The 27837-nt window shown below is 30.1% G+C and overlaps 2 protein-coding genes across 3 annotated transcripts; one reads left to right on the top strand and one right to left on the bottom strand.

Moving 5' to 3' along the window:
- Positions 1-1148: 1148 nt before the first annotated feature.
- LOC108910995 lies at positions 1149-16833 on the bottom strand. Its single transcript, XM_018715803.1, has 14 exons — positions 16577-16833; positions 13958-14076; positions 13731-13907; positions 13418-13634; positions 13004-13230; positions 12766-12951; positions 12564-12708; positions 10540-10716; positions 4983-5200; positions 4600-4782; positions 3833-4046; positions 2288-2499; positions 1638-1820; positions 1149-1580 (listed from the first exon to the last, which is right to left on the bottom strand). Exons 1-14 carry the CDS (start codon positions 16596-16598, stop codon positions 1242-1244), a joined length of 2619 nt encoding a protein of 872 aa, XP_018571319.1. The 5' UTR covers positions 16599-16833; the 3' UTR covers positions 1149-1241.
- A 4861-nt stretch (positions 16834-21694) lies between these two features.
- LOC108911002 (FUN14 domain-containing protein 1) lies at positions 21695-27481 on the top strand. 2 transcript variants are annotated; one of them, XM_018715814.1, is made up of 3 exons: positions 21695-22103; positions 22221-22416; positions 24918-25126. In XM_018715814.1, exons 1-3 carry the CDS (start codon positions 21943-21945, stop codon positions 24996-24998), a joined length of 438 nt encoding a protein of 145 aa, XP_018571330.1. In that variant the 5' UTR covers positions 21695-21942; the 3' UTR covers positions 24999-25126. The 2 variants fall into 2 exon arrangements, with proteins under 2 accessions (XP_018571330.1, XP_018571329.1); XM_018715813.1 differs by lacking the exon at positions 24918-25126 and adding an exon at positions 27245-27481 and having other exon boundaries at positions 21704-22103.
- Positions 27482-27837: the final 356 nt, after the last annotated feature.

Raw genomic sequence — 27837 nt, 5'->3', positions numbered from 1 at the left:
GGATTTTAGTCTTATACTGATAAACCGCGCACAACGGCGACGGGATGTCTTGTAAAAGTAGTTAATAGTGGTTTTAAACTCTATTTACAGTACCTACTGAATAATTAATTGAGATATACGGGGAGTGTAAACAAAATGCTGCCATAGCATCGCGATTCTATGCCAAACATTTTTATTCTGTGGCTCGTAAATTTCTATCGGGTGTCCCAAAATTCACACAAGATGCAGCTGACCAGGCAGAGCGAAGAGAGTTGAATGGATAATGGAACAAAAACATCTTCAGCGACGAGGCTTATTTTTATCTTGATGGCTTCGTTAATCGACAAAATGATCGCATTTGAGGTTCAGAAAATCAACGAGTGATTGTTGAGAAACAAATGCATCTATAACGTATCAGTGTTTGGTACGGATTTTGGGCTGGAGATACCATCGGACCATTTTTCTTCGAAAATGCGGTTGATCGAGCAATAACAGTTAATGGTGCTCGCTATCATGATAATCGAATTTTTTGTTCCTAAATTGCAAGATATGGATGTAGGCGACATGTGGTTTCAACAAGACGTTGCCATATGCCATACAGCCAAAGAAAATTCAAGTACCGCATGAGTCATTTCCTGGTCATGTAATTTCCCGTTTTGATGAACAGAATTTGGTCGTCCAGATCATGCGATTTAACGCCGTTAGACTTTTTTCTTTGGAGTTTTTTGAAGTCAAAGGTTTATGCCAATAAGCCCACGACCACCCACGCATTGAAGGAGGAAGAAAAAATTACAATGTTTAATTAAAAACCTGTGTTCTCTATCGAAATTATTATTTGCTTGAATTTCGGGACACTATATGTTACCCAAAAGGCTCGGAAAACAGATAACTTCAAGAGATATCGCAGTGAATATGTTGGAGGACTTAAAATAATTAGACTACCTAAAATCCTGCAGATCGAATCGAAAAAGTAAAACATCTTTGATGCAGCTTAGGACTTACAACTAAAGTGGTGACATGTATCAACGGGTAAGGACACACGACCTATTATTTACACATGTACAATTTTCTCTCAAACCGTAATCATCGTCCTTTATTATAATTTTGACTACGTTTACTGTTGTATAGGATAAAAAAAACAAATAATTTGTTTAAAATCAACAATTTTCTTACGTTTAATTCAGCACTCTGCTTCAGTTTTTATTCATGTAGATAATATTCGAATAACATTGTGATTATAATTAGTAAATATACCGTAATTTTTAAAAGTAATTCCTAAGGCTACCTATTTCAAAATTTTGATTTCTAGTACCAACAGTCCTACTTTCTGTACTATGGCTCGATTCTTGAGGGTTCGTTAGAATTCCTTCAAAAATTATCGTTTGTTGGTGGTGAATGTAAAATATAAATGGTTTATCTGCAACAATAGAAGTGGAGCCCATAAGAGGAATTACAATAGCTCCAGTAGCAGCAGCTGCAATCGTCCCCTCTTCATCTACTTCTATTCTTGTTTTGTGTACTAGGCTATTAATGAGAACATTACCATTTTCTACGATTCCTGACAAGTTAGCTTGAGGACCAAATATTTCTCTTATTTTTAACTAGAAATTTAAATATTGATATTTTCTTCAGCAGTGTATTTCATTTTTTCTACTTACCGGTTTCAGGTGTTCAACTAAATCTGATGAGTAATCAAAACGAAACTTTGGAATTTCTAAGGTTATATCTGAAGGCTTCAATTCGTTAAGTATGTCTACGAGTTTAAAATGCTGCAGGTCTCGAATAACACTCCTAACATTTGCTTCTTCAGATGGCAACAAAATTAACATTGAGAAGTCGTGCTAAAATAGTTTAAAGAATACAAAATCAACAAAAACAAAATAGCTTCAATAACTCATAACAAAAAGTTTTGCAAAATGCAAAAACGTATTTTTCCCCGAAGGGAGCGTCTTTTGACATACATTCCTTTAATTTCCTACAAATCGGTGTAATTTTTATCAATTATCTTCAATGATAGAGAACTGAGATTAGGTTTCAGTCTAATAAAAAATGACTTAAAACATAATTGAACTGTTCTTATGTAACGAACCATATTTCTCGAAGTTATTAAAGCTGTTTTGTTTACCCACCCTGTATAATATTTAATCATGGAATATCGAAAAAGAAGAAAATTAATTTTGTTACAAATACATATAATACAACAGAAAAATAATAATAATCATAAAATCTTGGTCTTTATCACTTTTTTCCTATATAGAGAGGTTAAAAAAATAAGGGAGTAGAGTGTTATGTGAATAATTATATTTACCTCATATGGTATCTCGATAGCGCGTGCTCTTAATTGCCTAATATAACTATTGTTGAAATTAGAAGAAACACGCATCATAGGTGTAGAGATGCAACCATTTGCAGTACGAAAACATTTGGTTTGCGTAACTTTCGAATCAAATGCAGTTTTCCATTTTCCTTTGAAAAACAACGCATTTACAATTACTGCAGTTGTATCGGGGCTAATGCTTTCTGAAAATATAACATATGTATCAATACGGATTGACAGTACAAAAAAACTTATATAAACTTTTTTCCGAAAATTTATAATAAAAAAAATATAGCCGTAAGTTTAAAATATAAAGACGTCAAAAGAGTTCGGAAAAATGGGTGTGCATCTTTATTCTTATTCATTTTCAGACAAAAGTTCATATCAAAGGGCGCCTTTATTTTTTATGTACTATACGCCCTAAAAATATTCAGACACTTCAAGACCACCCTGTATATACAGCGTGTTTTAAATTAGATACACATTGTTATCTGAAACAGTGAAGAGACAGAGATGTGGATAAACTGGACCAAAGTTATGTAATTTAGTGTACAATAATTACCCGGAGATAAATCGAGTGTTTTTTTAATTTGTGAGATTTTTCGAAAAAAATACGGGACGAACCTACTGGTGTCAAGAATACGTTGCGTTGGCAACCCTTCAAACGTTTTTCTATTTGTCTTTGAAGAAACATAGTAAAAATACAGAACGGTGTATTGGATACTAATATGGCACGAAATCATATACAAAACGAAAAAATAACAGTTAAATGGGATAATCAAAAACACAGAACGCACTCAACCTACTTTCAAGACTAAACCCGTTAACGGTCACTGTCTCTGCTATCTAGCCGATTATCTATGGCGGTTAACTCAATGTACTCTTTTATAAATCTGCCAATTCATCAGCGGAAACAACCATCGTTTTTTACAAATTTAAATGATTTGATACATTAAATTTCACTTAACTATTAAAAAGACGTGCATGCCTTTTCCGGTTATTACCATTATTTTTATTTTACGATCCATTATTATTATTATTAAAAAAAGGAAATGGTCTTGATTTCACAAAAAACGCATCACTAATATTTATGTATCTCCCGCTGTAGAACATATTCGATATTTATGCAGGGTGATTCACTAATAATTGTACATACGCTAACTGGATAATCTTGGGCTGAAAATATGAAAAATTGACATATACCTAACGCTTAGATAAAATATGGCTCCTTACGGAGTTACAAGGTGTTTTATTTAAAAATTTTTAAATGATTTTTGTCCATTAATAAAACTGTACTCAACATAAAATCTAATTCAACTAATGCAATGCAGTAATAATATGACAAATAAATTTATATTAAAACAAAAATTATTGCATTAGGATCTGATACGCTTCCAAAAATTAAGACCAGGTGACATTTCAAAACCCTTCGAAAGGAAAATTTTAGGGTATTGGGCTGCGAAAATTTATCAGTAATTGAAGTTTAAAACTGGTCTTTATTTTTGACTATGTTTGGATACCATATTTCCTACTTACGTGAGCCAATAATTTCCTTAATATTGTCGTGCGTCGCTTTAGCCACCCAGTTGTTAATGATGTTAACTGCACCTCCCACATTTTTAAAACTGATGGTGTTTACATTACCACCATAAAATTGACCAATCGTGTTTTGGTATTTATCAATTATTTTATATTTATCAGACACGAATATAGCATTTGAATTTTCTAGATATGTACTGTAGGACTTCTCCTAAAAATAACATTAATCCTATAAATTAAAATTCTATATATTTTTTATTTAATACAGATTTAATAAGCATTTTGTTCATTTTCTGAAATGCGGAGTATTCATTAATTAATCGTGTCTATCAACTTATTTTCTTGAAATGAGTGTTAAATAAACAAAACCATAAAGTCACCCCTACTGCTCGTTTCACATTAATTGGACACGATATGAATAAAATACACGAGTACAAAATAAACGTATACATCCTACCAACATACTGTGAATCTTGCTTTTGGACTAATAATTGCCGTCTAAATTCAAAGATTTCCAGTAGATTACACGTCGTATTGAAAAATGTTATAAACAATGACCTATTACTTTCCCAATGTCATTGTCAAAAAAGATCAACTTGATTGGTTTTAGATACACTGAGGATTTTTAACATTTTAAGAAATAAGGAGCAACAAATGTCTGAATCATAATTAAAATTTAATCAAACGTAAAATATTAAGTATCTATTGCTCTATATTCCATTAATTAGAAAACTTTCTGTAAATATAAAGGCAGCCATACATACTTCTAAAGTGTTCAAAAGGTCCACCAAAATAGCACGAACGCCTTTTAGATTAATATCCGGAATCCTCAAAGCTTCCCTTATTTCCACAGCACAATTTCCTTGAGCACCTTCGAGAATCATGGCCAGCGTAGTTTTTATGCTCGCGGAAGACAAAAGAACATTAGTAGTTGTTTCACTAAACACCTAAAAGACACCTAGAATATAGACTATTTCTATGAAAATCTCATTAATTGAAATTAATGAATCATTAGAATAAAATTGTCAATCTCTTTAATACAAAAATTAAAGAAATTGTACAATATCTTCATACTGAATTTTTCTCACAAGAACATATGGGTATTTTCGAATACATTAAATCATTAAAAGCTTGGTAGTATACCTACATTTAATAATTCCATGTCAAATAAACTAAATCTGTTCGATAGTTCCTGCATATCTGCAACTTCTATATCGGTATTAGCAGGTTCCAGATTTGGAAACTGAGGTGAAACATTTGGTTGAATATTCAGTAAATCTGGGCTAGCTGAGCTTGTTGGCAGAGGCACATTTTGACTTGCTGCCGCTGCAGACTGTTTAGCAGTGGAAAACACTTGAGCAGCAACTAGAAACATATTTTACACAATTTATCAGAAGTAACATCAGAAATAGCAAAAATGCTACACTTTCGAGCGCACATGAGTGTCTTTCAGGCTTAGGTCAACTGTGAATATTTTTATATCCATACAATTTGAGAAACCAGATTAGCAGTTTTAGTATAGGAAATTTGACAAATCGAGTTTCAGAATACCTATTATTTTCCCAACAATATTCATTTTCTTGAGATTTAATTTTGAAGAAAACTGTAGTAAATACGTATTATAAGAAACTGTGTATGCTTTTACTGTCAAATGAATATGCCCTGCTGTTTTAAAATAAAATATTATTTTCCGAATAAGTAACTCTTAAAAATCAAATTAAACTACTGAAAAAGAGAGGATAGATATTAAAAATATATACACAGTTTTTTTTATTGTTTACAGTTTTGGTATAATACAAAACATATAAAGTTAAATTTTGGAATTTTTAAAAATGATTAAACAATGGTCTATTATTGTTTTTTCTACATTTCTTTAAAACTTTTACACAGGTGCACTTATCGCAATACTGTTGTTATTATAAATTTATAAAATAATGCTTTACTCGATAAGGTAATCTCTTATTTTAAAATAGCACATTTTTGTGGTTGCCATTTCTCAAACGTTCAAAAGTAAGCAATTTTATGGTTTTCACAAAAAAAATAATAATTTAAAAAATAAAATATTTAGCTACTGTCTTGTGAATACCTTATCGCAATATAATATACAGGGCGTCTCGGATAGGTGAAATGACTCTTGTATGAAACAAAAAAAAATTGTTGTTAACATTTGCCTCTCTGGGGTTCAGGTCTGCTTGTTTGTGAAACAAAATACGTTTTGATTTCAAATACGTAAAATGCAGTAGGCCTTGGAAATGTGGAAAGGCTTGTATTACAAAATTGAATTAAAATATACGTACAGAATAAATCAATAGTCACTAAATGTTGAATCATTGTAATATTAAAGTGTTAAAATTAGACTACATCTTTTTAATGTATTAGGTATATTATTGGCCTATAAAAAATCTCTTGTTTCCCAAACATAAACCTGATAATTAAATGTTATTATTAATAAGAATAAATATGGTCCGATATTTGGCGACCATTAAAATTTTTGATATTGTTTTTTTAAACAAGTTCACAGTATAATAATTATACATGTATAGATATTTCTAAATTTCCAAGGATTGCTGGATTTTGCGTATTTGAAATCATAACCACTTTGTTTCACGAACAAAAGAGCTGAATATCAGAAGGTTGTACTACAACAATTAACTTTTCCTGTCTCCTACAAGAGTCCCGGTGACACCCTGTATAGACACATACATATATGAAAACAAGATAAAGCTATTTACTACATTATAATATTAAATTCGTCTCGGTGTAAGAATTACCTACCTAAAGTTAGAAGCAATAAATTATACATTTTTACTATACCCAAAATAAACTAGTGATTCTCAACCGAGATGTTTACGTCCACATCACTAACTACTTCGGCAGGAATTGCAATTATAAAATTACAGAACTTGTTAGTGATGGTTGCAGAGTTAACAAATTAGCAATACAAACCATAGACAGGAGTACAAAATTGTTAAAGCAGATCAATTAAAATAAATTACAAAAACATGTTGCATTTAATATTAACTTAAAAACGATTTGTTTTTAAATAATATATGGACTTCATACAAAAATTGACATGTTTTTAACAACAATATAAAACGTGTTTACCTAACAATATTAACATAATTGAAAGTTCCAACTACGTTTATGGTTTGAGAGAAGAGTAACTTTTGATTAACCTTGGAAATTCCACACCCAGCTACTATTAAGCAGCACTTCTGTATTTCCAAAACAAAAAACGAGAACAAATGATACTAAGGTCTGTATTATCCATGCGGTCAAATATTTCAGAAAATACATTAGTATTTTTACAGTAAATAGGTATTAATTAATTAGACCAAAATTTAACTGACAACGAAAACCCGTGAAGTGTTTTAAAACCAGATTTTGTTGTTTTCTTTTCTGGCTGTTTAGATATGCAAATATAGCTGGTTCATACCTAAATATTTTATTTTATTTTTAACAGATTGGAAACTAATTAAGCATATTGTTTCATGCAACCGGATTGTATGTCTCGGTAAACAAGAATTTTATAACTTTTGATAGATGTTCTATTGATTAAACTATCGACTTACTATTACATTATTTACTTACTTACATTTCAAATGTATTAGTTCCTCACCTTGATTGTGAATAAAAAAAATAAAATTTATTATACCTAGCTTGTACAGTTTATAAATGCCAAACTATTTTTTGTTAACTTTTTATGTTGTGCATTAGTTTATCTTAAAATGTACATTTTTTTAAGGCTATCTACAAACAGTATGATCGACATTGATAATATATTTGAACGAAACCTCTCGAAATATGAAAGAACCTCCGATAGACAGCCACACAAAAAAAAAGTTGTCTGTACTTTTTATGCGACATATGTTACCCGTAGTATTTTTGCCTCATGATCACGAGTCCAATGTCAGAATTGAGCTATCACGTCACAGAAATTTCTTAACCTCAAAAAAACGGTCAAAAATAGCAAAAATTCACGAAAAAGTGCTAGGAAAAATACAATTCGAGGTCAGAATTGCGATATTCATTTTTTTTTTATAACCCGAGTACCTAATCATGTTTTAACCTTCTTTTCATTCAAGATCTATTCACGGATTTTCTGCTTAATCTCAGGTAATAAAGTACATAGGTAATTGATAAAATTTTTAAAAACGAATTTTATAGATCTGTAAATCTGGGATTTGTACTCATTGACCCCGAAAACCCCCGTATACCAAATATGGCGCGAATCTGTTATTTTTTGAAAATTTGATCTGCCATCTTGGATCCGCCATCTTGAGTTTTGCAAAATTGACCTCGGATCCGTGATCAGCGACCCCGAAAATTCTCGGATACCAAATTTGGCGCAAATCTGTTATTTTTTGAACATTTGTTTTTTTGAAGTAGAAAAAGAACCATTAATTCTTACCGCGGATTCATATTCGGCGGGGTCTTAACCATATAAATGAACATTTGAATATAGAAAAAAAATAATAATTCAAGATTATGATACGCTTAAGTGTTCTACATCCTTTTAAATATTGACAGGCTGAACGACCTAAGAAATGATGATCAGCAAATGTTTCCCATTTAGTTAGGAAGTGTGACACTTTTATTACTCTTAAATTTTATAATCAATATTGGAAATAGTAACAGTGACAATAGTGACGAGAATTAGTTTTATTTATTTAAGTTTAAAATTAAGTGTGGCTTTGTATTATTGCTTCTTCTTTCTAATTAGAAGATAATTATAATTATGCACGCGTTCATCACTGGAACAAGGATAACTAATGGGATTACAGGGTTGTGTCGTGGATATTATATACTCATGTCCAAACCAGTAAAAGCGTGTGTTCTAAGAAAATAGTACAATTATATTCAAATGCGAAGATGCACAAGCTTGTGGAAATGTGTCTTTCATTGAATGGATTTCGGGTCCCCGTTAGTGCAACGCACATGTACAATACATAACACCCATATAAGTTACAGCCCTGATTGATAACATGATAACCTCCATATTATTTTATTGCAATTTACTGCGTTAAAATTACTCGAATTGTACAAGGATAAACACAACATTATGCCCCTTGGTTTTAAAGCATTGCTTTGACATCACAAGAAAATATCTTATAATTTTTGTCGTTACTATTTTCACTAGGAGTAAAAGTAAAAATTATAAAGGGGATAGAATCAAATCAAATCTAAAGGGTGTTCTTTAAGTTTTGTTGTTTTTTGTTAAGTTTGCACCCTTGTTAAACTTTTTTAGGGATAAGATCAATTTACTTTTTTTGGAAACTAATATTTGAATAAAGTTTTCAGTAGACATTGACTTTATTTGTGATTTTATATCTTTTTAACCAACTTACCCTTATTCCGAACTCAACGCCTACTGAGATATACATATATAGGCCACTAAATGTTGTTTCACGAAATTACAATGAAAGACAAAAAAGCTATGGGGTATTTCGGTAAAGCGATAGATATAAGTTCTAAATTCTAAAAAAAGATAAACAAAAGTTCAAATGTTGGAAAAAAACTGGAATTAAATTAGATTAAAATACCCTCGGCTCCCCGTAACTGATAACTGTAGTGGAAAAATGAAATTTATTTTTACCTGAAACGATGATGCGACGGTTTTTGGTGATACGCGACAAATATAACAAGAATATGACAAAAAAACAAGACTGTTTCAAGAATTCTTCACAACATTTATCTTTTAGGTAAACTAAGTAAGTCTATGTTCATTTCTAGCTAACCTAAAAACTCTACCACATTTCATTTAAATATTTAAAAAAAAATTATGAAGTAAACAAAATGCGACTAGAAAAAAATTTTTTAAGACTCTTTTTAAGGGAGCAAAATTGCACTGAGGTAATTCGAACTAAATCAGTTTATTTTGTTTCAAGAAAGTCATCCTTGAATTGTTTTGTAAAAGGTGTTGCAAATTGGATGCGATAACACTTACACTACTTTCAAAGGTGTGAGAGATAAGAGATTGTTAAATTGATACAAAATTAAATAATTTAGAGAAGAATAGTGTTTCGAAAACAAGTCGAAAATTTCTGCTTTTATGTTTGAAATTTTCAAAAGCTAGGCAAAAATAGAAAAAACTTTCTTAAAGAACCTTTTTTTTCTTCTTTCAATTTGGAATTAGATTTTTAATGCGGTGTTTTGTTATTTAGTTACTGTCATCAGTTTAATTCTTTTAAACACTGATTTTATCGTTTCTAATTTGAAAAATTTTGTATTCGAATATGTGCAGGTCTTCATTAATTAACAAAAAATGTAGAATCGAATTATAACAAAGTTGTAAGTTATCCTAGATAAAATAATTAACTTTTACTTTAATATATACATATGACACTTTATTGGATCAGAGAGAGAACGAAGACTCGTATAGGACCAAGAATAGGAGGTATATGACAAGCATATTAATAGGTTTACAAAAATATGAAACTGATGGTCGCTAAAAGACGAAATGTCGCATTGAAAATCTGATTCGAATAGAGAAAAAAAAAATGTTTTATATTTTAACGTTGCTTTTCAAATGAAACGTAAATCTCAAAAACTAACCACTCTTCTAGGATACACTTCATTTAGGAGTTAGTCCTCCAATTTATGCAACTTTGCCCAAGTTTAACCATACCTCGATCTCTCACGATTTTTGGTGATTTGTAAGATTTTGAGTAAAATATAAATATATAGTAAAGTATTTATTTTACTTGTATTTAGTGATGGTTCTTTGGTCACGTCCACTGCTATAGTTTCCGTTTCTGAGGGATTTTCAATTTTACCATTGAATAATATAATTCCATTAGGACCTTCAATAAAGAATAAAAATGGATGTGTAGCATGAAAATTTTCTTTTGGCTCGCCGAATTTATTTCCTATGTTTACACCTAAAAAATATACTAGATATTATTAAAGAATCTATAGAGGAACTTCAAAAGGGCTTAAGAGTTTCAAAAGCGCTTCACATTTTTAGAACTGTTACTTTTTACGTTTTTTAATTTATATATATATTTTTTCGTTTTTTAACTTTATTTTCTTTAAATAATAATAAATAAAAACATATTGAAAACATTTTAATTATGATTTCATCATTTAAAAAAATTAACCAAAAAATATTTTCTTTATTATCTTTTTTATATAAAAATTCATTCTCGTTTTATTATGATTTGCTTTTTGCTATTATATTTGAATTAAAGAAAATGAAGATTTAAGTAATAAATACTTCGAAAATCAGAATAACCAATTAAAAAACAATTGAACGTCGATCTAAAGATACGGCCTGAAAAACATTTTTTTAACATGCTAATTTATTGAAAAATGACAGAAACAGAAAAGGAACATTTTTAAAATATTATTATTTAAAGATGTATCTATTGATGCACCGTATACAAATTTTTTGCCATAAATATACATATATCAGGCACTATTTTTTTTTATAGAGCATACTTTTCAAGTTAATGAAATTGGTTTAGTTCATAAAGTACCATAAGTATGACATATTTAATATTGTATAATTAAAAATACTGACTCAGTAAAATATTCGGGGTTATATAACTGATAAGTATAGGTGAAACTAATTTCGGGTCTATTTGAAACGATTACCACCAAAATCTTCCTATATAATTTCTACAAAATAAAATCGAGGGTGTTTTTCAATTTTGATTGTTTTCTTAAAACATTCTTGTTTGTGATCTCTTTTAAGAGATTTCTTATAGATAACTTTGTATATATGTAATACAGTGTATTGTATGTTGAAATATCTATGTTAGTTATGAAGTGTCAAAGTGACACAACGTTTTATTTCTGTAATACATAACAACCAAATAAAAATACAGTCCGCTACTAACCACAAACGATTCATTTAATTATTCAAATCAATCCTATAAATATATTTACCCGAAAATAGAAAATACAGCACATTTTATGGCCGATATATCTATAATTTCCGCTTTTTCAGTTACAACAGAAACTTAAATTTTTCAAAAGAAATATTTCCGATTTTTGAAATCTACCTAAAATTTTCAATTAATGTGATATCAAACTTGATATGTTTTTTTAGGTATAAAAACTAACATTTTATTTGTAATTCAAATGTTTCTTAATATTATTACGTGTGCCATGATTTGATGCATTGATGAAAAAAATGCATTGGACACTCAATTATATCAAAAATGCAGTTACATTTAGTTACAAAATAATAACTATTGGTGTTTATACCTTGAATCAGTTTTTGTTGTGTTTTGTTGTGTTTTTTGAAAAGAGATTTTACACAAATTTAAACAAATCGAACAATGTAATTGAGAAAACAGAAATTATTGAAAATATTGCTTACACCACTAACTAAAATGATCAGAAAAAACCTATACCTAACAGAACAGAAACTATAAAAAAAAATTCGAGACTGTTCAATACCTCTTGTAACTTTTATTATATTGTATTTTGACATACAAAGCCTCCATAAATGTTTATAAGCCACGTGACCATCGAGTTTAGACAACCAACATTACAGGGTTGGCACTGGTAACGAAAAATCCCTAAATATTGGCGTCGCCAATTTTAATAGTTCGGTTACAATGAACGATGACAAACCGTTACGTCTACGCTTGAGATAACGCGATCGCTGATTGTTTGAATAGAATCTCGTGAAAATTTACACCAATCGCAGCCGATGAAACAGTCACGTGGCTTGTAATTATTTATGAAGGCTATGTATAAAAACTACTGTATACATTACCGGTTGCCGAATAAACAACACTTCCTTCTTCATCTAATTCAATTCCAGTCTTTTGAATAATATCGGACACTATTAAGGCCCAGTTGTTATTTTTGGTTATGTTTGGAAAACTTGCAGTATTTTCAAACATTTGACGCAATCCAACCTGCAAATGTTTATTTTTAGTTCAAATCGACAATACACGTAGAACTTTTTGTCTTACGTTACGTAATGCCTCGGACATTTTTGTTTTAAAACTATATTTCAGTTTTGGAATGTGAACTTCCACTAAGCGCTTTTCCAGAGAGCGCAACAATGAAGAAAGTTTCTCAAGATTAATTCCCTTTATTAAATTTGGTAACCCTCCTAATGAATTTGGTAGAATTATGAACATAGAATAACCGCTTCCCTAAAACAAATATAATTTAAAAAAAAGTTATGAACTCATGGTAGTACAGTACCTTATATGGTAGCCTCAAAATTTTTGAATCGAGTTCTTTAGATTCTTTCATAAAAAACGTGTCTGTTGTGGACATGTAAGGAATACTCAATGTTTCCATATTGTTGATGTTTTCAGCGTTAACAAAGAATTTACCAAAATAAGTCTGATTCTTAGGAAACTGGTGCTCCCAAGTACCTTTAAAATAGACGGCATTCGCTACCAACATAATTGTTTGTTGCAGGTCCCCTAAAAAATACATTATTAGAATATTACAAAATTAAATTATTAAAAAATTTAAAAAACGGCTATAGAAATATTACATTTTTTATTATTTTTTTAGATAAACCATTAACGTAATACGTAAAAAAATTAAGCCCGTATATTTTTTAATAAACTCTATGGAAAAAAAAACATATACAGATAAAATACCAACCTGCCTTTACTATGTTAGAAATTTTTCCATTGGTTATTTTGTCGACCCATAAATTAATTGTATGACTGGCATTTGTGGAATCTGTAAAGCTTATGGGTTTTATTTCTGTTCCATAATATCGACTAACTTTTGATTCATAATTTGGATTAGCAGGAATTTGAGAATCCAAGAATACACTCGTTCCCATATTAAGTAAATATTCATTTCTTTCCGATGCCTAAAAATTTATATTTATATTATCATTATTTTTAATTGAGTAAATGTCATTTTAAGAAATATTCTGAAAGTATTCTATATAAATCTGAAGGCAAACCTGTAGTTTTAAGAGAATCTGATGATAATTATCATCAACAGTCTTCTTATCAATAAATTGTAGAACATTTTGGAATTCCTTTTCGGTAGAACCACTTGAACCTTGGTATAAAAGTGCTAATATTAATTTAACACTAACTGGTGACAGCAAAACGTTTTTATATTTTCCTGCAAGTTCCTAAAAGTGCTTATTTTAGTTCACATAAATTTATTCAAACCAAGACTTACTTTAAAAAGTCTCCAGTCAAACGTATCTGAAAAACTGACATTTGGGTGGTATAATTCTTCCTCAACTTTCGTCGCATTATTTTGTTTATCTTGAGCACAAGTCAGTCCTAAGCAAATTCCTAGAATGCAATATGACAGTTAATAATCAATTTTAAATAACTATTTTAATAGTGGGACTAAATGGATAACCATTACCTTAATAGATGATAGAAATATTATACCATAGTCTGTCACTTAAAAGACAGCACGACCTCAACCTACAAAATGATTACTTCGCCAATCCGTATTCGTATTTATCATTTATGTTATTTAAATCACAAAACAAAACGAATGCAAACGCACCTCAGGTAACATGCTAACCCTCAGGCCCCTCCTTATTCTGACGCCACTGGTTAGATTCTATTAAAATTTACTACGAATATGTAAACCAAATTCATTTGAACCCTGAGGGGTAAGATGTCCAGTGATAAAGTAGTGAAAATATTCGCTATTATTTTGATTTATGCATTCCAGAGCTCAAGCGGAATTTGTCCAGTTATACTACGACAGATTCAACCTGTGAAGGGTCAGAGACCTTAGGAAATGTTTTAGAAACAAATCTTACGGTTGCTTCTTTTTGTTTATTTGGGTGAGAGGAACCAGTCCCGAAAGTTTATCACTATTATACATCCTATCTATAGAAAGTTTCTTTTATTTTATATTGTGAGAAAAGTTTATTATAAAAAAAATCTTCGAATATAATTTGTAATTCAGTATATTAATTTTAGTTGATAATATATTTATTTAAATACGATGTTCTTTGTCAAGTGTAAAAATATAACCGTAGATTTTTTTCTCTGTTAAAACTACTTTTAGTTAACCAAATATATCACACTCAAACTACTATTTTATCCTCATCTCATTTAAAAAACGTTCTGATATATCGATCTTTGGATTGTTAAGGAAAAAAATACCTACTCTTGTTTAATTCTGATAAATTGAACCATTTCTGAGAAATTCAGATAAACATTAGTGAGTGAATCAGTAATATTTCATGACGTTGACCGCATATGCTCTGAAATATCAGATATTTTAACAATTTCAATAAAACGAGTATTTCAGCTGTGTCATCCTGAAATAAATTCAAAATTTTCTCAAGACAGTCTTATGAATTTATTTTCAAATGTTTTACGATAGTCAACTATATTTTTCTTCAAAGGAGACCTACCAAAATTTACAAATATAAATATAAAAATTTATTCAAGCAATAACTAAAGAGCTTGAGCTTTTTACAAATGAAACCTTTATATACATATTGTTAACCTGAATTTTTTTTCAAAAGATATAATTTATTTAAATTAAACAAGATTACATTTGAATATAAATACATTTTTTTAAATACATTGTATATATTGTTCTAAAATTCGTTGTTCTTTGAGACATAAGATGCTAGAGTTAAAAAAATATGCATTTTCAGCAGAGAAATTTAAACCAGTACAAGTTACTTTAAAATGCAATGCAGTAATATCAAGTCCCCTAAAAATCCAGTGGCGGAGATACGAGCAAACGCTTATTATGTAAATAAATAAAACGCTAATTAATTAAAAAAAAAGTAGTACAACTCTCTGCCAAGTAAAACTGATTCACATTTTCCATGACACCAAATGAAAATTGTCTTATATTTTTGTCACAATTGCACGGCAAATTCGATTTTTTAATTTTGCATTGTACTACAAGGCAATCTTAGTAAAACATGTCAAACTAATTTCTTTCTTGAATAAATTTTATGAAAATCGTGTTGGCTTATTTGCAAATTTCTGTTAGTTGCAAAAATTTAAGAAACAATAGATTTTTTTTAGAATTAATCAACTTTTATCTCGAAGAAGGAGTACTTCTAGAAATATATTCATATGAAAAAATCCTACGTTTTCAAAAGTACCATCACAAACTCTCGGTCAAGAAGTTAAATCTGACACCCTATATATTATGTATATATTATTTATATATTTTTTGAAAACAGGTAAAATTTGAATACTACTTAGGTTTGTGTGTAGATGCTTAAAAGGCATGATTTCGTATGTGTGTCTTATTGTTATCATTTTCGGAAAAAATTTATATAAAAGTACCTTTAATTTTAAATCCCCTGAAAAAATTGGGGACAAGTTAGGTCCACTCTGTATATCAACGAACTTGGATACTTATTGGCTTCAAATATTGAAAGAAGTAATGAAATAAATATTTGATATCTCTAAACTATGAAAGAAAATAGGCAAACAAAATTTAAATTGACCAATTTATTTAAAAAGAAAAGTCGGTTGTAGTTTAGAAAACGAAAATAGATTGATTTTGGAAATATTAGTTGAAGGGATTGTATAGTGACGTCTATTTTTTTCTTGGTCTACATTTTTCAGGGAAAAATTTTTGGTTAGTCTAAAACAGTTTCATAGAAACAACTCGAACTGTTTTTTTGGGGCAAGGGTTTATTTAATTAGTCATTATTTTTTTTCACAGGTGGCAAAATATCCAAACAAACAAATGCTACAAATAAATAATCTCATACAATTTAGCCATTGAACTAGAATAAATACAATAGAAAATTGATTAGAGAAATTTAATTTAAGTAATGATAGGTACACATACCGAAAATTAAACACAACAACATTCTGGTTCGGCGGCACAAACTAAATGTTTAATATTTATAACTTTATACCCCCACTTTGTATAAAAGATCAGATCTCAGTTTCACGTTCACAGTCAACCGACTCTACAAAAACGAACACAATCAAATAAAAAAAAAAACAAAATTATAATTTGTGATATATTTAAAGCATTATGTCTTTCACATAGTTTACGTGGTTATACAAGCATTTAACTTCAACTGAATTTTATATTTCAGAGCAAACTGCTGAATTATATTAATGAAATCTTTATTACAAAACGAATTAGTAGCAGCAGATACTTGTTATACTGGTTAGAGGCTTCACAACATGGTCACGTCACAGGAAAACCCATGGCTGGATGGTATTATTGATGATGCACCAATGATAACGTACAAAGTCAAGGTGGAAGATTTACATCCAAACTAAAATAAAAATGTATTCTTGTATTCAATTAAATAAATTAAATTAAATAAATAAATATATACAGGGTGTTTTATAACCAAATGTAATGGCAGAGTGATGCGAGTACAGTATGATCAGTTAAAAAGTGGTAGGTCACAATTTATAGATATGGGGGATCATTTTTTTATCTTCAATAAAACTTCTTTTGTTCATTTGTTGTTGGTGCCATGAGGGCCAACAAACTCTTGAAAACAGGATTTAAAAAATCCAGGCCCGTATTGAGAAAATTCTTGTTCATTCGTGGCCCCTTCAAAATGTTCATTTTACATTTTTTATATTATATCTTTTAGTATAGGTACTAAAAATACTCAGTGGGAAAACCATATTTTTGATTTTTTTTGTCGCGCTTCCTCAACTTTGAATGAAAGTGAAGAATGAAAGTCACGCTTTTTTAATATTTCAATATTATTTTATAAAGAAAAATAGACCCAAACTTTGTATAATTCAGAGTACCACGCTTTTCTATTGCACTTTTGCAAATTTTATCCTATCCTATTAGTAACTTTCACCCATATTTTGACAATGAAGCCAGGCGCATAGTGTAGGTACTTTAGTGATTAAAAAATTTCGAATTGAATTTGAGACACAAAAAATTAAAATAGGGATTGGCAAAATATATATTTTTATTTAAATTTTGAGTTAATATTAACGTCCCATTTTTAAAACTTTATAATATTAAACTTTAAGAAAAACATTCAAATTTTGCGAAAAACAAGATAACACCTTTTTGTATCGTATCTATGTTGGTTATAAAAAAAATCAGCAAATATATGTGCAATGATTTTCGAGATTTCAGGGTTTTTAAATTGAAAATTTTGGTCATCATGAAAGTTCTCTGTGCAAATCTTGATGTAAAAAAAATATGGTGGGCCATCACTGGTTTGCCCTGTATATTTGTATAAAAACAGTTGAAAACCATAATGTGAGTTTCTAATTGGATGGAAATTAAAATATATTATTCCTACGTCAGTGCAGAGTAACAAGAACCTTTTCTCTTCTATTTTACTTGATAATTTTCAATAATAAATCGTAATACAGACTTGATTTTGAAGATAATGACAAATAACATCACAAGACATCTAATAATTTAACCTAATGCAAAAACTAAAACCCTTTAAAATATATTTTTTTTAATACTGTTGTGTATAAAACTACTACCTATATGAAGATGTGATATTACAAATAAAAATAAAGGAAATAGGTACCTACAAAAATTTAAACTGCAAAAACAAATATTGAAAATCTGACGGAAAACAGTTGTTACCGGAATTTCATTGTTGCGAAAAATATAACAAATAAATCAAATGCAGGGTTTTTCTTACTATTTCAAGTATGTACTTTCAATGTTTCATATGAAATTTCAATACTGTCCCAGAATTTTGGAACTCCACCCTCAAGAGTCTGTTGGCCTTCAGTAGTATTGGTATTACCAAATATAAATGAATTCCTACAAATAGTTCCAAAGCTATAGCCAAAATTAGTTTTAATGAAAATTTAAGTCACTCGTTACAGAGTGTTTCTTCTGAAATAAAACCATGTACAACATATGCAGGTTTTGACTTTGATTGTTTATTACAGATGTTCTGAAAGCTACATAAAGTATACAGTGTCGTGCCTAGTGTTATGTAATTTTTTCTCGAAAACTAGGTTTGACCCCACAAAAAAGCACCCTTGTGTTCAGCACCCGCGAAAATAGAGGAGTAAGAAAATTTTTGTGACATTTTGGGCATTTTTTGCTATAGTAAATAATAATTACCACTAATTTTTATGAAATGCGGATTGATTAGAAAGCAAATATATATATTTTAGCTAAATTAAATTAAAACAATGCATAACGTGTTTATCAAAGTACATACACATAAACTCAAGTTATAAGTTAACAAAATCAAAAAATATTACAAATTCTACTGTATAAAACTATGCGCATATCAAACCAAAAATTTCTTGAATCATTGGAAATTATTCTAATCACTTCCAACTTATTGGAAACTGATCTCTTGCTTTCTATATACCAAATTTGTTGTCTGATAATTAATTGCCAATCGTTCTTCAAACAAAATTATTTAAATATTCTATATTCGACTTGTTTCTTCAATTAATTTATAAGAACCGTCCATATTTTTATTTGATTGGAATCCTTTCGTCAAACTTGTTGTCAACTTTGTGAAAATTAAAAGTTTCAACAAAGTATTCGCCTTCGTGCAAGAGACAAGAGACGTAAAGAGGCATTTACATATACGAGTATTGGGATTCGAGTGGGACTACTAGTACTCAGATGAAAATTCGGTAATCTAAACGTGTACCTACTAAATAGTATGCATAATACACGTTTAGATTTCCGAATTTTCATTCGAGTACCTACTCTGATCCGAGTACTGCTCGTAAATGTAAATTCCGCTTAACGGTGGTAAAATTTTTCGCGCAGACCTATACTAATCATATATAGGTGATAGACAAGTTTTTTCCCAAATAGAATAATAGTTAGAGTTTTATCACCACTACGGTTGGTTTTGATAGATTTTAGATTTGGATGGTGCAAATCCATAAAATAGATGCATCAAAGACGTAAAAAGAATTTAATTTCTTAATATTATAGATAGGTACATGACATTTTTTAGTTAAAATTTATCACATATACTCCGCGGTAGAAATGAAGCGTGCCGGGAACGAAAATTCATTGGCGTGTCTGCGTAAAAGGCAACAAGATATAGAAAATATTGAAAAAACATAATAAAACATAACATCTAATATTTTTTACGGTTTGCTATAACCGGCACTTTGATCCATTTTAATTATTACAGCATTTTAAAACGTCCCAGTTGTGTTTTTTTAATTTATAAATTTATTATAGCCATGGAATTAGACCCCTCGTCTACGCTTATGCTATGACGTTTCTCAGGACGGGTAAATCAAGTCCGTTTACACCCACTAAAAAAGCATTTCCCTATTCCCTACCAAGTGCAAAAGACAGAGATAGAATATAGATCGACGTTCAGTGTAACTCAGTCTATAGACGATTATAGATTCTATCGATGTGCGTAGCAAGCGGCACAAAGATAAATAATATGGAACTGTATAAAAATCATTTTATATTTTATACGCATTATGGTAATAGTGTTTTTATATTATGTCTTAGTCACTCTCTATAATTTCGACCGCGGAGTATAGATGACTTGGAAATAACAAAATTGTTATATCATTCAAGTTTGAGGTTAAAAATCAAAACAATGGCCGTATACTCTGGTCTTGATCAGATTATGCCAGTGTAAGCAAAATACTGTAAAATTATGCCGTAAGTTACACACATTTTATCAAGAAACGATACATGTGACATACATCAACATAAACCGGAAAAATTTAGATCGCGGAGATATCCTTTTAGTAGTGTTCATTCATTGACATATTAGCATAGAAGCGCCTGTTGCCGTGAACAGCTACTTCTGTCGTAATATTTCTTCAACGCAGTTATAACCACCCTTCGAGCATATACCTACTAGAGGCAGCCTTCAATGCTAAATGAGCGAACAGACGTGCGAGAGAGAAAGCAAATAAAACTACAAGTTATCTCTCTCACTCCGTAAATTTTATTGGTTGAGAATTAGACCCCGTGATTCCCCTCGAGCACCTCACATTACGGAGTGAGAGAGATAGCTAATAGTTTTATTTTCTTTCTCTCTCGCACGTCTGTTCGCTCATTTAGTATTGAAGGCTGCCTCTAGTAGGTATATCATATACTTATTATATATATACTGGTAGCCGGCTATAGGCCCCTGTGTACGGAATTGTCCGGAGAAAAGGAGATACTTTTCTGTCTCTTCCTGGGAATTAGAACCCAATGCGCATGCCCTGCACACAAAATCATGAACGAGGGGAGAGAACAAGACGGCCATGGTCCCTACTACGGATTGTCCACTGCTTAGATTGTGACATTTTGCTTATTGTATCTAGCGAAATTGTCATATTCTCGCATTGGCATCCGCTTCTAACGCATGCGCACCATTCCCTGTTTACTCGGCAAGGACAGAGCGATGAGGCTTTCCTTCCGGTCAAGATCCAAATAAAACTCACAGTGTATAGATAGTATGTATATGAGGTATATGCTCGAAGTAACCACCTAATCTTGATACAGAGAGATCCAGAATGGTTTGGGGAACGCAGCCTGTTTCTAACACCATTTTTATCATATAAAAAATCTTCCACTTCCAAACACTTCAATCATTCTGGATCTCCCGATATATCTAATTTTCTTTGATCAAAGATCTATCTATTTATCTATCTATCTAAAATGCCTTATGCCACTATCTCGTTTTTCTAACGCGAAGAGTGCAAATCTGTTGTCTATTATTTGTCGTTCCTTGGTCTGAGATCGACAGTTGTTCAGGTGTGCGTTTAATTCTTTTCATTCTCTCATTCCTGTGTGCAATAATGCAGGGAGTGAAACTGATCATTTTGTTCACGGTGAACTAGGCGTAGAACAATTAGTGAACTAGTTCACCACAGGGAATAGTTCATTTGAACTGATTCGATCACAAACTACACACCACAGATCCACAGATCCACAGATAAGCTACACACCTAGCCGGAAGCGCCAACAAAATTTTGCGAAGTGAAAATATGAAAACAACCATAGTTAACCGCGTTCGCGTTAGTGGTTTTCTCACCAAAAAAATATTATTTGACGCGATTGATTGAAAGTGAACGCGACCATTTTTTGACATAAATGTACTATTTATAGTATTTTTATAGTGTTTACTGTTTAATTAGTCTAGGTATTTTTAGCACGAAACTTAAAAAGTTCTTGGTATTTTTATTAGGTAAACTGAAACTCGTGATTAAAATACTGTGTACATAGTCTCTGTCATCTGTATAAATACAATAGAACTAATGCGCCCCTCTAGTAAAACCGCTAAAGGCAAAACCAATAAAGATATTGTCAGAATGGATGACGTTGGGAAAGAAGCAAAGTCAATAATTGAAAAAATTTTAGGGGATGTTAGTAAAACGTCTGCTACTAAACAATTACTGTTAGGGACATCTTCAGGGTGGTAAGTTGCAGCAGCTGCTGTTTACTACGATTGTACAATATTTTTTCAGTTCAAATATAACTATTACGTACATAAATACTATGAAGAGAAATACAGTTTTAAAATAATTTATTTAAGGGTTACAGGATTCTTAGCTATGCGAGTTGGAAAAACTGCAGCTTTAGCTTTAGGTAGTGGCATAATATTAGTGCAGATTGCCAATGAAAAAGGATATATTAAAATAAATTGGGATAAAGTTAACAAGAATATTGATAACATTACAGATAAAGTAGAAGAAACAATAACGGGAGAAACTTCTACTTTTATGGATAAGGTAAACATTTATTTTATTGCCTTTTTTATATTATAAATTAATTTTATATTGATGAAAATAGATTTAATACAGTGTACTCTAAAACTAGACAAAAATGTATGTGCTATCTCAGTGGTCTTATAACTGGTCACATCCAATTCCTCCAAATGTTTCACCATTGCCGGGATCTTTAGTGGTGACTGCAAATGCTTCACCATGGCATATGCAAACACCATCCCACCAATATTTGCATACAATTCAAACCTTTTTTAAGTTCTCTGGAACAAGGTCATATTTCACCTAGTGAAATATTGTCAATTCAACTATTTCACATTTTCATGTTTTGCCCAAAGTAATTATTTTGACAAGTTTTTTGAAGAAAAATTACCTCAGAAATATTAAATTAATAAAATAAATTCAAAACATAAGTTTCGCCCATTATAAACCATATAGATTAATGGTATCCTAATTAACGTACAGTCTCTTTCTAGGCTCTTAAACTGTAGTGTTGAAGAATGTCCCTTTTCTAGCTCTATGACTAGTTGTAACTCCTGATAAAATTTCAAATTCTCTTTACTGACTTAAAATTCGTATGAAGCAAGCAGCAAGACATAGTTACAGTGGCGGCACGTGAACATTGATTGAATGTGTTCTGCTTAGGGTTGTTACATTTGTTGAATTGAATTCCGGGATATTAAGTATCCGGAGTCCGGAGTCTTTAAATGGCTTTAAAAATTTTAAAACTATCAAGGTCACGCGTTTTCTTGGCACTTCTGAATTTCAAGGAACAATCCATTTATACAAAAATACAGATTTTCACAAGAACGATTTTCGAAATTGATACCTTTTTGAAATATCTATTCACGAATTACCTACTGACGGTATAAATAAATTGGAATAAACTAAATATATTTTATTAAATTATTGAATATTGTTTATAAACAAAAAAATCGTTTGTGAAATTTACCAACGATTCAACGAATTTTAATTTTCCTCGCCGTGTTATGATTTTTTCTTTATCTTTTTTTATATATATGTACATTATATTATATTCCGGGAGTTATACGTGCAAATCCGAAATCCGGGACCATACAGCTAATTCCCGGTACAATCACAGAAAATCCCGGTCATACCCATGTGGCTAGATGTTCTTTTAAAATGTCGTCAAGATCTACACTAAAATTTATGAGTCCACGAAACACATCAGGGTTGTCCGAATTTTCTGTCTCGTCGTGTCCGAGAAGTGCTAATTCGAAAGCTCCGCAAAATTTTATGCAATCTATGATTTTAAATAATACATGACGATTTTTCATTACCTGTTCATATGTTTCCGTATATTATCCCAATATGCAGAATCTAACTGACTTCTTATGTTTATTTTACCTAAAGACTTAATGACTTAAATCTTTCACACTGTATATTGTCCATGCTTTATCCCCACCGAAAAGTAAGCACGGAAAACAAAACAGTGAATATTTTAAATCACACCCGCACACCCACTCTGCTTTTGTGTATACATTATTGTTTTTTTATAACTTTTACTTCTTTTATTTTTAGTTTATCCTCATAAGGCAGAGAACCAAATAAAGTTTTTTTTTAAACGAAACGCTATTCATTTTAATAACTATAATATCCGTAGACGCCTAAACGAAAATATTCACACGTGCCGCTCGCAGAAATAAACCACCACATACCACGTACGAAATATTACTGCATTTACTGCAGCAGTGGCTGTCGCTGTTACAGCTACATAAGCCCATTATATTCGTGTACTGCGTCACGTGCCTGATTAGCCAATAAAAACAAAGGACGCATCTGTTCGCTGTGCACACATTTTGTATATGAGGTTGCATATATTGAGGGGTGTAGCTCGCGTCGTAATAATAATATAAGCTCCTAGATTTATTTTAACGCAAGTACATTTGAATTCTTTAAATATTTTGTTGATATTTAATATGATTAAATACATAAAATTTTATGTGTTCTGCAGCTCCGCAGCTCTTATGGTAAAACCGTCACTGCATAGTTATGTCAATTTCTAGCTGTTTAAATATTTAATACCGCAAATCTCAGTTGTATCTGTAAATTACTGCCACTTTTCTAATTTCGCCAACTTTCTGTCAATTTTTGTAACTGAGATAGGAATGCATTTCCATCTACTTGAGAATACAGTATATTTGAAAAATTTGTTGCAATAAGAATTTATAAAAACCATCAAGTTGTTTATAGAAAACATTTGTTAATCGTAAATTCAAATATCCAGTGATCAACATTTTAATAAAAGGAACAATTGCAAAAATTAATATTTGATTACAGTAAATGTTTATACAAATGAAAAATAGAAAAGTTTAGATAAAAACTTTGCGACACAAGTTTGAGACTACAATAGTAAACGATTACTACAAATTTCTGTAAACAACATTTGGTAATATTTACTTAATTTTACGTAGTAATATTGTTAATTTAATTTTAATACTACATATCGTTTCATTCAGTTTGAATTTGAATTCAATTAATTTTAGGTTATGAAATTTGCACGAAAAAGTACATCCTTTACTACTGGTTTTATTGGTGGCTTTTTGATTGGTTTAGGGTCACGTTAAAACAAATTAGAAAGCAAATATTACCAAATACCAGATACATTAAGATATATTTAAGTTTATGTTAATTAAAATTTATTTTATAAATGTATTCCCCGTGTAGTAATAGTAATATATGTATAAACTATTTAGTCATATTATTTTTTAATTATACAAATGAAACACTGAAGTTTTCCCACAATTCTATGGCGATAACTTGCCATATAGTATTAATTTTTAATATAAATGTTAGAGGTGCATGTCTATAATTATATGTATGGAAGAATCTTCCATTATTGTGTTCCAGATTAGAATCTCCATCTCTTGCAGTTTTTGAGTATTGTGAGAAAACAAAAGAAAAATCTAATTTTGTCACTTTGTATCTCAATTACAAAGTGATTTATAACTTGTTATTCATATGAATTCAGATCAGATCTATGGCATGCGGATGCTTAGGTCTTGCTCTACATGAGTGCTCGTTAAAGGGTGTACATTTTTAAGTTTTAATCTATATCATTTCACTAGAGGATACATTTTTACCAGTTTACTAGTGTTAATATTTGATTTAAAAAATTCACAATAAAAAGTACTGTCACTAGTGTTACCGCACTAAGGGCGATTAAAAATAAACGGGTGAAACTAATTTTTGGTTGATTCTATTTAAAAATATATTTTTTGAGCATCATTTGTTGTTAATTGTTTGTACACTTCTATATTGGGACACTGGATATTTAGGGCAGCTAACATAAAGATAACTGAGAAGTGTTTTGTTAATAGCATAAAACTATTTTGTTATTATTACTTGTATTCAATTTACCTCTCCTATCATTTCCAATACACTTTTCAATTTTACTGAGCAGAAGCTACAGCCGTTTCAGACTCAATTGAAGTTTTATTTATGACTTTTTTTATCCTTAGTTATATCTTAAAAGATAATTAGATAGAGTTTATCTACGTATTATTCACCAATTTGGAAATTGTTAAAATTGTCTGCATTAAATCTTAGTTAATTGTTGTTTCAATTGATTTTTTTCCAATTAACCTATGTTTATCATCAGAAAAATTGCTATTTTGGTAATTTAACTATTTTTCAAGTTCAATAATAAAGAAGTTAGCAATAGTTATTAACTGAGATCATAATAATATAGTCAGACCCAAATGATGATGCTCCAAATTGGTTGTGATAATATTGATTTAGAAAGATGACAAATTGGGTCAAAGTTACATCATTTAGTTAGTTCTGAAGAATATTGGTATTTAAGTAATATTTTTGTTTGTGTAAAAAATTAATTTGACGACAGCTGCAAAAAAAAAAAAACGGGAGCTGAAAACCTATTTCCATATTCTATACAAGAAAATTATATAAAAAAAAACTGCAAAATCAACTACATTCACAAACAAAAATTACTGAATCATCGATAATGGCCAAAATTAAAAACAGCACTGTTACACTTTACACACTACTGGAAAAAATGAATTATTTATATTAATTTGTTAGGGTAACAATAAAGAATTTGTATATAACTTTCATTGTCACAACAACAAAACAACTAGAACAACTAAAACTTTAGTTTCAACTAAATGTCATTGAAATAGTAGTGATTTGTTTCGAAATAATACTATTTGTTGCGAAAGCAATGCGGGACCATTTTGCATAATCTTTCATCTGTGTCTGAGATGAAAAGACCTAATATCTGAGTGTGTAAAATGCTTTATATTTAATTAACGCATATTTTTGGATAATAGGAAAAAATTGTATGAGATTCGTGTGTAAAGTTGTATTCACTTATTGAGCAAAATTCTCACTTGTGAAAAAACTATTACTCTATACATATAAATAACTACTATTAAAATTGAAATTTTGATGTCTGATCTGCTGAATTTTGACCAAATAAATCTTTAACATGTTCCTGAAATACGGGGTGTTCAAGAATATTATTATATTTGGAGGAGTGGCTTAAAAGTACTATTGGCCATTCTAGTTATAGCATAATTTTCAAATACCATTTTTGAACAATCGTAATACTGTACAAAGCATTTAGACTTATTCATATAAACTTTTTTATTTTTTGTGTATTATGTATGCTAAAACCCCTTCAAGTATAACAACGGAATTCTTAAACATAGTGCATTTCAGTATATTTAACATTTATATATTCTACTTCGAATCCATAGCAGACATCAAAATTCTCAAGAAACAATACAATATCATGTAGATTATTTTGGATACTGGAATATTTAAATAAAAATTATAAATTTGTTCTTAATAGGCAGAAAAATATGTTGATAGAAAATTAAATCAAGCAGAAGATCATTTAAAAAAGGGACAACACAAAGCAAAGAAATGGTACTCAGGTTTAACAGGAGATCAATGTAATCTCAAGGAACTACACATATTCTTAGTATCTTTCGTGGCTGGAATTGCAATTGGAATTGGTACTTCGTAAATTTATAGACCTATCTGTATTTATCTAATTGTAATTATATAAACATATTTTTAAGCAGTATTTTGTGTGAATAATTTTACTTCAAGTTCTCAAATAATATTATGCTTGCTAATAATATAAGAAAAATTGTAATGTTATTATTTCATTTGATTACTCATTAAATTTTATCATACTAACTACTTTAATAATTATATCTAAAAAATTAGAATTTATCCTAGTAAATTAGTAAATATCAAACTATCACTACTAAGTGAAATGGCATACTTATTAAAAATCACCAGAACCATTTGATTTTTAACGCAGCAATTTATGTGCAAAAAAATTATAAGGAGAATGTGAATCTACGTCCAGGGACCTCAAAGTGAAAAAGGGTCAGTCAACTAGATGTATACAGGGTCAGAAAGTACCGATGGTCC

The sequence above is a fragment of the Anoplophora glabripennis genome, unplaced genomic scaffold (genome assembly GCF_000390285.2).
Source record: "Anoplophora glabripennis isolate ALB-LARVAE unplaced genomic scaffold, Agla_2.0 scaffold182, whole genome shotgun sequence".
Classification (NCBI taxonomy): Eukaryota; Metazoa; Arthropoda; class Insecta; order Coleoptera; family Cerambycidae; genus Anoplophora; species Anoplophora glabripennis.
The sequence above is the reverse complement of the archived record's forward strand: the minus strand, read 5'-3'. Positions and strand labels throughout refer to the sequence as shown.